Source organism: Chelonia mydas, chromosome 17, assembly GCF_015237465.2.
Source record: "Chelonia mydas isolate rCheMyd1 chromosome 17, rCheMyd1.pri.v2, whole genome shotgun sequence".
Taxonomy (NCBI): domain Eukaryota; kingdom Metazoa; phylum Chordata; order Testudines; family Cheloniidae; genus Chelonia; species Chelonia mydas.
Genome location: NC_051257.2, coordinates 119,385 through 134,040, shown reverse-complemented (window position 1 = coordinate 134,040; position 14,656 = coordinate 119,385). Strand labels below are relative to the sequence as shown.

General features: G+C 41.9%; 1 protein-coding gene and 1 long non-coding RNA gene across 6 annotated transcripts in view; one reads left to right on the top strand and one right to left on the bottom strand.

The window, feature by feature from the left end:
• Positions 1 to 3,419: 3,419 nt before the first annotated feature.
• Positions 3,420 to 14,656, bottom strand: part of YWHAE (tyrosine 3-monooxygenase/tryptophan 5-monooxygenase activation protein epsilon) — a 57,310-nt gene continuing 46,073 nt past the window's right edge. For 3 of the 4 annotated variants that reach the window (XM_007057707.3, XM_037880216.2, XM_037880217.2), the window contains one exon: positions 3,420 to 4,354. In XM_007057707.3, coding sequence (XP_007057769.1) covers positions 4,302 to 4,354 — 53 coding nt within the window. In that variant the 3' untranslated portion in view covers positions 3,420 to 4,301. Of the gene's footprint in view, positions 4,355 to 6,238; positions 6,286 to 14,656 lie in introns of all 4 variants that reach the window. The other variant, XM_037880215.2, reaches the window with a different exon arrangement.
• On the top strand, positions 9,602 to 13,994 carry LOC119563871. Of its 2 annotated transcripts, none has more exons than XR_006286245.1 (3): positions 9,602 to 10,134; positions 10,555 to 12,133; positions 12,760 to 13,994. It is a non-coding gene; the product is annotated as an uncharacterized LOC119563871 (long non-coding RNA). The 2 variants fall into 2 exon arrangements; XR_006286244.1 differs by having other exon boundaries at positions 9,602 to 10,633; positions 11,232 to 12,133.

Here is a 14,656-nt window from a genome sequence, read left to right as displayed (position 1 = left end):
CAGTGCACACACTGAAATTCTGCTACTAATTTAACTCCACTCATACACTAACATAATAAAAAAAGAACCTCAATGAGTGGTATAGGTCTTTTTGCAACTATGACCATGTCTACACTAAAGTTGAGCTACTTTGTGGAAAATTAAAGGTAACAAGATGGAATCTGGAGTCAAATGGGCAAATCACATGTCAATGGCTGCTTCACTTAGTCATAGCAGAGGCCATACCCATTAGAGGCAGATAAGCTTCTTCCAGGTCCACTGTGTTAATTGATGAGCTATCACTTGACTACTTCATTCACAATGCAAGTATTACCAAAGGAGCAAACATTTGCAACACTGGTAGTTAATATTCATAACTTCAGATACAAAATGGTGAATACATGCAAGTAGCATAATCATTCAACAAGTCAGCTTTTCCATAGACAACTTACATCCCCTAATTGCAACAAATCTTGAACAAAGTATGTAACAGTGGTAGCAACAGTGATCTCCATGGTTATATTTTGATCATAACACATCATTGTCAGTCCATGCTGCTTTGGATAGTTATCAGGCAGAACCAGTCATCAGCACTGGATGCATGCTGTCTGGAATGGTAGTTGAAGCATGAAGGAACATATGAATCTTTAGTGCATTTGGCACGTAAATATCTTGTGATGCCAACTACAACACTGCCATGCGAATGCCTGTTCTGCTTTTCAGGTGACATTTTAAACAAGATGCAGGCAGTATTATTTCCCACAACTATAAACAAACTTGTTTGAGCAATTGGCTGAACAAGAAACAGGGCTCAGGGGACTTGTAGGTTCTAAAGTTTTACATGGAGTGGGCTCCCCGCTTTAAAAAAAAAACCAAACAATTCTACAATTGTAAGTTCAACTTTCATGATACAGAGACTGTACTACAGTACTTTTATTAGGTGAATTGAAAAATACTATTTTTTGCCTCTTTTACAGTGCAAATTCATCAAAAATATAAAGTGAGAACTGTATACTTTGTATTGTTATAATTGAAATCAATATATTTGAAAATGTAGACAAACAATACCACCAAATATTGGTTGAACAGTGTGCTTAATTGCATGATTGAGATTAATTTTTTAAATTATTTGATAGAACATTACTACACACTAAGGCTAATTCTGGAAAAGGCTGGTGGGAGATAGCTCTGAGGCAACAGAGAGCAGCTACTGACCCTGCTACGCCCCTCCCCCCGCCGCCTCCAGAAAAAGGTTGAGGGACCATACTTGCAATTCTGTCAACTCATGTAAGGCATTGCTTTTGAAAGCATGCCGGGGGACCTAGGATGTCAGATGACAGTTCATGGTTGTTTTTATGAAGGAGGGGGCTGACAATATCTGGCTGGACTTGGCTGCCTGTGAAGGGCCTGTATAGTGAGATGACCACTCCTTCAGGTAAAAATCTCTCCCCCTTAGAAACACTGAGTCCCTGACCACCAGGGATATTTTCACTACTGAAGATAAATGTGGCTATCGGGTTACATTCTGACTGTTGCCCACTAACGAACTGTCTGGCCTCCTAATATGGAGGCCGGGGAGATCAAGAGAAGTAAATAACGGATGGGCTGAGGACCCTTAGTACCTGCCAGTTCTTCCACAACTGGACCTGCTGTCCCTCTCATCACTCCATAGTCACCTGCTGGGCAGAGAAGGTGGTGAAGACAAGCACCCTGTAACAGAATCTGGGAACAATGGCATTAGGACATGGCAATCAGCAGCAGCCGCTGATCACAACCACCTGTTATTTTCCCAGTCCTTTAAGGGTGGCATAAAATCCCTATCCCATTATTCAGTCTTTCCAGCATGCACGATATACAGCTATACCTTTATCTGGGGCAGCTGCAGACCTCCCAGGCATTATTTCACAATATGCAGTTCATTCTTCTGAGTCTAGCTCACCTTTAAAAAATATATATATATTTTACTATTTGATTCTCTGTGAAGGTGTGCAAGGTAAATATACTAATTTTATTAGTTTATTTCCCCTTTGGCAGTTTGCCTCATCATCCTGCTTCAGCAGCAGGAGCAAAAATGGACTCCCAATACTCTGAAAATGTTTCAAGTGGCTAATGCTCTCCTGTTCTCAAAGAAACTGGGCTTATTTGTCTCCCTGTGTCTCGGTCTCTCAATGTAGGCACTTGCCTGGAGCTAACCCTAGAACCTCTCTGGGCAGGATCCACATCAGACAGATATGTCTTTCTCCTGGAAACCTCACCTTGGGATAACAGTATGGGGGCACCTGGTATAGAAGAGGCAGCAGGGAGAGAGAACTGGGCTCAAATGCCCCTTACCAGATTCTTTGGTGTTGGTATCGTCCATACTCTGTCTGGTCCCCTCCATCCACAACCTGCAGGCTGAGGGGCAGCTGAGCTCCATAGTCAAGGGGTGTGTGGCTGCTGGTGTGGGTTGTAAGGACTCAGGAGTGACCTCCCATCTGGTATGCTGCCCTTCAACTTCATTCCTCTCATGGAGATAGAAGTGGGGCTGCTTTCCCTGGAGCATGTTCTTTTCCAATCTGCTGCCTCTTTTTTCCTGCCTGAAGGGGAACCCTATCCAATCTGGGCTGCTTCTTACCCAGTGGACCTACCTTCTCCCAACTTGCTTGGCATGGGGGAGAAAGGGCATGCAGAGGCAACTCCACTTGGGCTGGGCTGAGGAAAAATTACATCCTAACTGCAGAATCAGCTGAGCTCCCAACAAATGGAGCTGAGGGGACAATCTCCCCCAGAAAAAGCAAACAGCCATGGGACACAGCTGGTTAACATTACTGAACCACGTTTTAGTTTAAAAATCTGAAATACAGTTTGGAATTTTTCTCAGAACACTGTGGCAGCAAAGAGGGTATGGTTGAGCCTGCCTGCTGCTGTGACAGCAGGAAAAAAAAAAATGGAGGGAACTTCCAGAGGCAGGGCAGTACCCCACAGCCAGTGACTGACAAGTCTGGTTCTGGCTCCAAGCTGCATGCAGGCTGAAGAACCCCATTGTAACAGATCTGGCACAAACAATGAGCTAACATACAGCCTGTGTTACATACACTAATGGCTCCAGTTCTTTAGAAATGGGGACTAAGTTTCAAAAGTGATCAGCAATTTTGGGTATTCAACCACAGACACCTTAAAGGGGCCTGATTTCAAAAGGGTCTCAAGTTGGGCACCCAAAATCTAGTAACTTTTGAAAATTCGTCATACTATAGAAACAAGCCCTTCAAAAGCTCAGTGAGTCCGTCTGAATTCCTTTACCAAATACTTGTTACTAGTGTTTAAATGTAAGCCATCCTGCATATATTTTTTCATTCCCACTATTACCCTCCCCCCTCCTTTGATGTGTTCAAATTTTCCTGCTACTTGTAATGTATGAAAGTCTACTCTAGCTAATCCAAGTATAAAAGAGGAACTCACAGTAATATTTGGCATTTTTTAATTTAGGTTTGTTTTATTTAAGTTTAATGTTAATTCCATGCTGTGTTTCAGTAAGAACAATACAGATTCTGTATCTGTGGCTCCAGTCAGATATCCAGTAGTACAAATTAGCTTCAAGTTACACATACTGAACAAAAGAGGTTGAGCGAGCGAAGGGGAATAGGGATGGGGAAGGGAAAAAAAATATTGAACACGCATGCAGGCTTTTCAATGCCACCTTCAATGCTAACCTGCTTTGAGGAAAAGTAAAAAGTAGGCAAGAATGAGCAGCCACGGATTGTTGAACTGTTACCAGCACCATATTTTTCAGCAACATTTCAGCAGTTTGGAAACTTTTTTTTAAACAGTAAAATCACTACAATAAACGTTCCAATGCAACCTGAAACTTCAAGCTAAACACCCAATTAAGTTTAAACACTGGTATAAAATTCAGTTTAAACAATTATAAAAAAGGAAAAATGCCACCACATGCGCCCTACAGTGCGATAACAAATCTCTCCCCTAAAAGTCTAATGGCTTTCAGATGTAATATTCACTTCTAATAATAATCGTCACATCTGGCAGAAGACAATACAGTAATGCTGAAAAAACCTTTATGCAGTCCTGTTAGTGTCTTAAAGAACCTAAAAGCTGGCACCAGTAAAATCCACAGAAATTCACTCTTGCCTTTAAGAACTTTTAAACTGTGTAAAAAAAAGAAAAAAAAAAAAAAAGAAAAAAAAAAAGAAACCCAATAGGGCAGGAACCTAAATTCTGAGACCCAATGTAAAAGTCAGATTTGGTGGTTCTCAGAGTGACACTGAGGGATTTGTTGGGGAGGGTGGGTGTGGTCAGAGATGGGTTCTCTTGTTGGCCTTGGTGTCTCACTGGTTTTCATCTTCCACATCCTGCAGCGCTTCTTTATTCTGTTCTTCACCTACAAAAAGGTGTAAAAAAAAGTAGTCAGCTGCTTCATCATTTCCATACAGGAGCCCTACAAAGTTGCTAACATCTTGACATTGACTGTTTTCATGCAGTTTAATCATATATAGAACATACTGATAAAACCAGTTTTAATGTAAAGTCCTTCCAAGGAAAAAGTTCTGCACTCCAAACCTGCCACATTTTACAAAACACTGAATTATGCCACAGGCTATTAGTACATGTTCCCAGCTAAAAGGACAGAGACACCCAAGAACCAATAAAGTGACAATGAAAAGATGCACACATGAAACTAGATGCTCTCTAAAAAGGGACAACCAAGACAAAATTATGGAGTAACTGTCACACAATCCTAGTGACAACTACAACCAAACAGATCAAATTGTACTTCCCTAATAACCTCACTTTTACTATTAAAATGAAGAACGTTGACTTAAATAAAGAAATGGTGTTTAACACACTGGTATTTAGAAAATGAAACATCTACCACTCATTTTGCTTAGGCCTGATCTGCATTTGGAAATTTAGTTGGCATAGCTCTCGTTTAGGTGTGTGGAAAAAATCCACCATCCCCAATCAACATAGCTACATTGGCAAAAGCCCAAGTGTAGATGCAGTTCTACTAGCAAAAAAAAGTCCTGGTATAGTTTATTTTGTTCAGGGAACTAGTATAAGCTATTCTGCCAAAAGAACTTGTCTGTAATGGCTGCATCTCCACTGGGAGAGTTTATGAGGACAGCTACTTCAGGCAAGCCCCTTCTAGTGTAGAGAAGGCCACCTCAGTCTCAGTGCTACAGTCTATTTTGCAAAAGAACTCCACTGAAGTTGCACAGTATATTAGTCTCACCAATCAAAATTGGTATGAATATATTTTCCAACTTTGCAACTCCTATGCAGGAAAACAAGCCCAAAAACCTGGACTTGAGGTTAAAGAACACATTTAGGCATTTTCCCTCTTTTGCTTCTTTTTTATGCCAATTAGTTTGGAGCTATACACCTGGTCCGTAACATGCAGTGAAAAACCAGCTTTTTCATTTTAACTGTTGCCTACGAATGAGGTCTAAACTAGTTGTCCCCTCCCACTCCCTCAACTAGAAGCATGCATGCCATCTGTCTATGCCTTTTCCTGAAATCCAATGGAACTACATAAAGTGAACAATTCTAAACATATGTAAGCAAATGCTGCAACATGTGAAAGGGTCAAATCAATTGATGAAGTAATTAAGGTAGATCTTTTTCTATACAACTACTCTTAACCACAATGAAACAGTTCTGCCTCCAGGGACAACATATAAACAGGATTATCCATTCACAGTTTGCTGTAAAATCCAATCAAAGCACTCAAATGACATCTGGCTTCCAATCAAAATGCCTGCGACGGGCGTCTCCAGATACAGGATTAGCACTAGGTATGGGATTAGCACAATGTAAGGGAGGTTTTGGAAGATGTAGCTTAAAAGACCTACATGTACAAAAAAACACCACACAAAATTATATGACAGATCAACTCAATTTAAAGAGAAAAAACAGAAGACCTAACCCAGGAAGATGGTTAATATGTACAGAAGATCTGAACATGCTCTAACAGGCATACTTAAGCAAATACTATAAAACAGACCAAAGTGAAGTACTTTTCATGCCCAAGTATTCTTAATATCTATCCAGTCCAGTTACAAAAATGCCTAAGTCAGTTTGGGTCAGTTACATTTGATGCAGGGTAGGGGAGACAGGTCATGAATGGGTAGAAGAGTGCTTAGCCTTGGAATGGAGTCAGATACAAGCAATTTATCAGCTGCAGGATAGTGGTATGCAAAGCATCATTAGTGACAAGAGGAAAACTGAAGTTGAAGAACTTCACTGAGCCATGATGAGGACTTACAAAGTAGAGTTTTTGGGAAATGAACAGTTGGACTTTCCTTTAGGAATCTACATAGCAGGAAAGAAGGGGAAAACAGAAATCATATGAAAGACAACATTACAAGCATGAAAATAAATTAACAGCTTGGATATGACACATGGTTAAAAGATATGAGATGGACAGCTGTAGAAGCCCAGTGACATCAAATGTTAAGGAACAGTGATAGAGAACCTACAGAATTCAATCAAAAGTGAACATAAGTAGTTAAAGCCAAACTATAACTACAGTTTTATTGGGTCATTGATTTATCAAATAAATTAGTAGTTATATAGTAAAATAAAGGCCCACCTTTTCAATTTTTTTTAAGACATTTCTCAAATGTACACATAAACAGGTGTATATACATTATGCTTTTCGTATACATCAGTGCCCATATTAAATGGGTTCACAATGAATAGGACCCTACCACATTCATGGCCATGAAAAATACATCATAGATCGTGAAATCTGGTCTTTTTGTGCTTTTACCCTGTACTATACAGATGTTACAGTGGAGACCAGCATTTCTCAAACTGGGAGTCCTGACCCAAAAGGGAGTTAGTTGCAAGGTGATTTTTAGGGAGTCACTGTATTGCCACCCTTACTTCTGCACTGCCTTCAGAGCTGGGTGGCCAGAGAGCAGCGGCTGTTGGCTGGGTGCCCAGCTCTGAAGGCAACATCCCACCAGCAGCAGTGCAGAAGTAAGGGTGGCAATACCATCCCATCCCATCCTTACTTCTGCACTGCTGCTGGCAGCGACTGCATACAGAGCTGGGCTTGCAGTCAGCAGCTGCCACTCTCCAGCGGCAGCACAGAAGTAAGGGTAACAGTACTGCAACACCCCACCCCCGCCCATAACCTTACGAGACCCCCACCCCTCACTCCTTTTTGGGTCAAGACCCCTACACTTACAACACTCTGAAATTTCAGATTTAAATAGCTGAAATAATGAAGTGTACTATTTTTAAATTCCTATGACTGTGAAATTGATCAAAATGGACCATGAACTTAGTAGGGACCTAACAATCAAATACTATCAGTCCAAAAAAAAAAAAACCCTGATTTTACAGAAGTTCTAAATTTAGCATAGTTACTAAAAATTGTATTAATTTTAGAAAAATCAAAGTCAAAGTAAGAGACCTTTATCAACAACAATTATTCACATTAGACTGGGCTCTAGGGGGAGGAGGGAGGCCGCACAGCTGGGCTCTAGGGGGAGTGCAGGTGTCTGGGGCACCAGACAGCCCCCTTCAGAACCCCCCTCAAGTGGAACTGGGTTGTCATAGGGATTTCTTTAAATCTACACTCCTGGGGGAATCTTTTTTTATGCTCTGTGTGTTGACATTCTTGTTAACATATTTTGAAATAAATTACCAAAATAATTGAAACTGGAGTGATTATATTGTGTTATTTTGACAAACATGCATAATTTTAAAATGTATGCAGAATTTTTTATTTTTTGGCAAAGAATTCCCCCAGGAGTATCCTGTTTGAGAGCATCATTTATGCATCCCAGGATCATATTAGCTCTTTTGGTCACAGTGTCACATTCAGTGGATTATCCACCACAATCCTCATCTTTTTCAGAGTCACCGCTTCCCAGGATAGAGTCCCCCATCCTGCAAGTATGTTCTACATTCTTTGTTCTAGAACACACACATTTAGCTATGTTAAAACACATAGTTTGCTTGTGCCCAGCTTAACGAGCAATTCACTGAATCAGTGGCCTGTCCTGTTCATTATTTACCACTCCCCCAAATTTTTGGATCTGCAAACTATCACTGATTTGATGTTTGCATCTAGGTTATCGATAAAAGTGTTTAATAGTGTAGGGCCAAGAACCAATATCCATTGGACCTCACTAGAAACATCCCTTTGATGATTCCCCGTTTATAATTATATTTTGAGACCAATCAGCCAGTTTTTAAATCCATTTACTGTACCCAAAATTAATCTGACATTCTAGTTTTTAATCAAAATGTTGTGCAGTACCAAGTCAAACATCTTACACAAATCTAAGTCTATTACATCCATAGCAAGCCTAATCTTCAGGAGGTGATTAATGTAACTAATTTTTGTCTCCCATGCGGTTCTGAGTAGCAACCTCACATCCCAGTGATATCTATTGCTCTGCTCATCAAGAATCAAAAAAGTGAAGCTGTATTGACAGATAAGTAAGGCATGTCTCAAGCAGCATCCAGTGTGGTTACTTGCCGGGGGGGGGGGGGGGGGGGGGGGGGGGGGGGGAGGGAGGGGAGAAGAGGCAACATACTAGTAACTGGTTTCAGAGCAACAGCCGTGTTAGTCTGTATTCGTAAAAGAAAAGGAGTGCTTGTGGCACCTTAGAGACTAACCAGTTTATTTGAGCATGAGCTTTCGTGAGCTACAGCTCACTTCATCGGATGCATCCGATGAAGTGAGCTGTAGCTCACGAAAGCTCATGCTCAAATAAACTGGTTAGTCTCTAAGGTGCCACAAGTACTCCTTTTCTTTATACTAGTAACTGTATTGTTAACATATTCTAGATACTAGCTATCACTACAGTGTTTCTTTTTGAAAGATCAACAGTCCACTAGTCAAATTCCAATTTTGTAAATATATTTTGCTGACCTGAAATTTCCCATTTCAGTTAGAATTGTGAATATAATAATTTTTAAATAGCTTACGCACAGACAACTGGCTTTCAGCTATCCTGTTTAATAATAATCTCATTGCTTTCCTGGTGTTTAAGTTGAAAAAGAAAAAAAAAAGTCAGTTGGAACATCAGGAAAAGCAAGCTCTACTATGGCATGGAGCCAAGGAAGGAGAAGCCGAATACTTGATTAGGACAAAAAACCTGAAGATACTATAATGAATAATTTGCATTGGCAGGGAGAGGAACAAAGTGACCTACTGTAAATAGTCTTTCCTATCTAATTTCTATGTATTCTACTGAACACATTTTAATGAACTTGCATTCAACTAAGCGCAGCTTCTTAGAATGAGACACAATGCACTGGTGCCGCACGGTAGCAAGGCAAACTTCAGTGCATCACTGACACTAAGCCCAGTTGGTTTCATCAAAGGGCAACCACCATACTAAAGGAACAATGATTTTGAGCACCTAATCATCGGGAAGACTGTATTTACCACTAAGTGTAGTATACTATCTGTACAGATCCATAAGCTCGAACATGCATGAACTTTCTGCACCAGTTGAAATGCTCTAGAACAGTGCTACTCAAAGTGGCAGTCAGTGGACCAGCGACGGTCCGCGAGCCATCGGCTGCCGGTCTGCGTGCACATTGGGGAAAAAAATTGCGGGTCCCCCACCTCAGATAGCTTGAGAAGCACTGCTCTAGAACAGTGGTTTTCAACCTTTTCTCATTTGCCGACTCCTAAAAAATTTCAAATGGAGGTGCGGACCCCTTTGGAAATGTTACAGGTTCAAAACCACTGCTCTAGAAACATGTAGGAGCAGCATGTGTGCTCCCTTGTGAAACCTGAAGTTTGCACCTAGGGTTATGGGGGGAAGCAGGAATAGAAGGTGGGTAGCCTGGATCTATATTAACAATCTAGCCCAACAAATGAAGGTTACTTAACTGTAACTGGAGGTTCTTTGAGATGTGGGGTCCCTATTTGTATTCCACATGCAGGTATGCATGAACACCATGCACTTGAGACTGGTAAAGCCTTCCAAGTAGCATGCCTTGGTCCACCCCTGTGCCCTGGTTCTCCTTGGGCTCTACACTGAGGGCATAAGGGGAGGCATAAACCAGTCACCTCTGAAGTTCCTTCTCTACCCCACAAATCCAGGTATGATTCAAAGCAGAGGGAAAGGAGAGCGGGTAGTGGAACACAGAGAGGGACCACACATCTCAGAGGACCTCTAGTTACAGGTAAGTAACGTTTATTTCCTCAAGTCCTGGTTCCTATGTGTATTCCACACATCGGTGACTGGCAAGCAGTACTCAATCAGAAAGGGATGCAAGGATGCAGGCACTATAGATGCCTGTAACAATGGAAACCCTAAGGCTGCATCTGCAGAAGAGGCTTGGACCAAAGCATAATGTCTTGTGAAAGTACAGCTGTCACTCCTGGTTGCCCCCTTAAAAATGTCCAGCATAGGAACATCTCAAAGAGATGGTGCTGATCCTGCCTGTGCTCTAGTGAAATGCTCCCAAGTAGGGAGATGCATCAACTGATAGCAAAAGAGAATATAGCCAGATATCCACGTAAGAGTCTTGAGTAGTCAGTGCTTGGTCTGCTACAGCAACAAATAGTCTAGGTGATTTCTTAACAGGTTTTGTTCTTTGCAGGTTGAACACTAGTGCTTGCTCTCACATTGAAAGAATGAAGTCTCCTCTCCAAAAGAATGAGGCTTCAGTAAGAATATGGGTAAGTGAATTGGTTTATGTGTAACTCAGAAATTACCTTCAGAATGAATTTTGGGTGGAGGCCAAGGGGTAACTCTTTATGAAATTAGTCACTGGGACAGGTTGACCCCAAGTGACCCCAAGCTCACCTCTCCCTATTTGGCTGACATAATGGCAACCTGGAAGGCAACTTTCATAGATAGATGGAACATCAAGCACAGGGCCAACAGTTAGAAAGATGGCCCAGTAAGTGATGAAAGTAGGAGACTGAAGTAGTAAGTTCCCAGTCACACCCTTTAGAAATCTGGTTGTTACCAGGACTAAAAAATAGAACAGCCATTACCAGAGGATGAAATGGACTAGTTTGGCTAGGTTGATATCCAATGAGCTAACAGAGAAACCATATGTCTTCAGAGTGAGGAGGTAGTCTAAAACTGCAGAAATACCTGCTGACCCTGATTACTGATTCTGTTGCACCCACACAGAGAAGGGTGATCTTAAGGTGTTGCTGCTTGGATCTTTCCATGGCTGCTTGTTCTACTAGGAATTGGGGGCAGGGTGCGAGAACAAGAATACTGCCCCTTTTACAGACACAAAATAATGTTTTTCAACCCTTTTAGGGGTAGGAGTACATATTGCCAGTGTATGTCTAGCTGGTTCCATAACAGCTTCATTCACCTAGAGAGCTACCCTGTTGGGTTCTGCGGACTGCAGATATCCAAGAGCTTCCGCTGCGTATCTTGGACTTCTAATAGAACGTGAAGTTCTACCACCACCCTCTGCAAGAGTTCTTAATATTGCCTATGGTAATCTGGTACCAGCTCATCATCTTCCTCCTCCATGTACTCCTATGGAGTTGAGTGCCATTGTCTAGGAGGAGAGGGATTATGTGACTATCTAGTACAGCACATGTATTTAAGGAGTGTGCATAAGGATCCTCTGGATACCAACAGGGCCAGTAAGAAGGATCAAAGCTAGTTCAGGGCCCCCCCCCAAGGCACTGGGTTCCAGCAATCTCCTGGAGGGTAACCCTGCTTGGGCAGAGGACAGGTAAAAGAAATATCCTGGGGGGGAGGGGGGGGGGAGGGGGATGGTTTATCTTAGACATCCAGCCTTCCCATTGGCTGAATCCTGCTTTAATCAGTGGTACCGTCAAAGCTGGTGAGAGGAAGCCCCAGCTCAGATGGATTAGGAAAGTAATTCCTTCTCCTTGAGGTTGTATCCTCTTCTGGGGTTTCCCTGAGAAGGACTGGGCACAAAAGCAGAAGAGATTGTGGGTCCAGGAGTGCAAAGATACCCTCTGGGATAGTATATGCCTCAGCCAATCCAGGTGTACAAGGATCCCAGTTGTTGGATCTGTCAGATTCCATGCCATGTCAGACTTACTGGTCGGTGGTCTTTACAGGTTCAGTCCAGTACCAAGGTGAAAGAGAGAGTACCTCATTCGGAGCTCTTGGTTGTTACAGTTGTCAGTCCTTCAGCTTGTTAGAGGTCATGGCCATCACTGGTGTTTGTTACCAAGGTTAGTATCATTGGTGCTTTACTCCTGCACATTTTCCCTTCATGGTTGGGAGGCTTAAAAAGACTTAAGTCCTTGGGACCTGTGTGCAAAGGCTCATCCAACTTGGAAGACGTTAGAGAGGAATCCTTCTCCTTCAAGCAGGCTTAAAGGGGGAATCTGATTTTATGCCTGTAAAAGCACTCCCTAGTTTCATGAGATGCCCAAGAGAGTCTGTAGATCGATCTGATCCAGTCTCTGCTCCAGAGCTCATGCTTGGAGGGTGTGCTGCTTGAGGACAGCAGTTGAGGTAAAGGGGGAATCTCCACAGATTGGATCTGACTGTCTCATGGCTTTCTCCCTGAGGAGCTTCTTCACTCGGAGCTCTCGTCCCTCTCTGCTCCGGGATGGGAAGGAGTGACATACTGCGCTTGACTGAGATACAAGCACGCTGAAGGCACCAAAGGTAGTAGTCAGTCACTTACAAAGAGCAAGGGCAGAGGCCAGTTTCTGAATCTCAGAATTTTGTGCACAGTGCTACTCCCAAAAATGGGCACAGAGGGTCCTCAGGGTGGGGACAAATTCTGCTACAATAAGTATATAAAATATTATAAAAAAACCACTAAAACTATATACAATTATATTTACAGGAATGAAGACAATGAGAGGATAGTTCCAGACACAGAATTCCAACTCAGTTCCTCCTTGCCACCGCATGCCCTGAAGAGGGAGCCACTCCACACCTCCTCTTATACCCTCTGTGCAGAGCATGAGAAAAACCAGAGCACAGGGATGGACCAACAGATGCTACTTGCAAGATTTTCCAGTCTCATGCACATGTAGGCAAGTACCCTTTTTCCTCAGAGTACTATCAATAGAACAACCTCACAAAGTTCAATATCAGAAGCAAGTTCCCCACATAGCAGGAGACAATTCAAAGTGGCATCGAACCCTGCTAGAACAGATGCAAAACCTGCAGACATATCTACTGTTACAATGATCAATACTGCCCCACAAGATACCTTTCAAGATTACATGCTTATCACAACTTATGGCATACCTCATCCAGTGCACCAAATGCCCCAACAACTATGTGGGTGAAACCAGACAATCACTATGCTCTTCAATGAACTCACACAGAAAAATGATAAAAGGCAAAAACCACTATCACTGGTGGGTGGACACTTTTCAAAGCAATCACTCCATACCTAATCTTTCAATACTTCTCAGGGGAAACCTGCAGAACACTTTCAAAAAACAAGCCTGGGAACTTGAATTCATAGCTCTGCTAGACACAAGAAAACATGGATTTAACAAGGACACTGGTCTTATGGCTCATTACAATAATTTAACAGACCACACCATCTGCTATCCCTTAATTATCCACTTCAAACCCTTTACGGATAACAATCTAACCCCCGATTACCCACTTCATTTCAAGTGACCAACTCCAAAACCTTGCGCCTTCTGTTTATCAATCTGTCCCAACCTGTATTTATTAGCTCAGGCATACTGCTTCCTTCCCTTGTCCTGAAAGAGAGCTCTGTGGCTCGAAAGCTTGTACCTTCCAACAAGCACTACAGTTAAAAATAAGAATCTGGCTAGGATACCAAGATAAACCTCTTTAATCCTTGTAAAAAGAAAAACTGGTTATTTAATGACCTCCAATTGATCAATGCTTTATGCTCAAACAATGCTGGTGGGGAACTCAAAAAAAAAAATATTAAGGGAATACCACCATCAGATGAATCACTACCACCACTGCTAAGGCTGTTGATTAATTGCAATTTCACGATTAACTCAAATTAATCGTGATTAATTGCAGGTTTTAATCACACTGTTAAATAATAGAATACCAATTGAAATATAATACATATTTTTGCATGTTTCCTACATTTTCAAATATATTGATTTCCATTACTGCACAGAATAAAAAAGGTACAGTGCTCACTTTATTTTTAATCACAAATATTTGCACTGTACAGATAACAAATAGTATTTTTCAATTCACTTCATACCAATCTCTACCATGAAAGTGCAACTTACTAATAGCTTTGTTTAAAAAAACACTCAAAACCAAAACAATGTAAAACTTTAGAGAGCTGACAAGTGCACTCAGTCCTACTTCTTGTTCAGCCAAATCAATAAGAAAAATAACTTTGCATTTACGGGAGATATGCTGTCCTCTTCTTATTTACAGTGTCACCTGAAAAGTGAGAACAGGTGCATGGTACTTTTGTAGCCAGCACTACAAGGAATTTACATGCCAGATATGCCCCATCATGCTTCGGCCGGGCTGGGGCTGCACTGGCCAGGCAGCACTGCTCTGGCTGGGCAGTGCGGTTGGGGCCCCTCTGGCTGGTGTGGGGCTGCTGGGACCGGCCAGCCCGGAAGTTAATGCTTAAGGCAGGTTAACCAGTAGACTAATGCTTAGTGGTTAACATTTTACATCCCTAATTGCAAGGTATTTACATGCCAGCTATGCTAAACATTCATGCTTTGTCCACCATTCCAGAGGACATGCTTCCATGCTGACGACGCTCATTA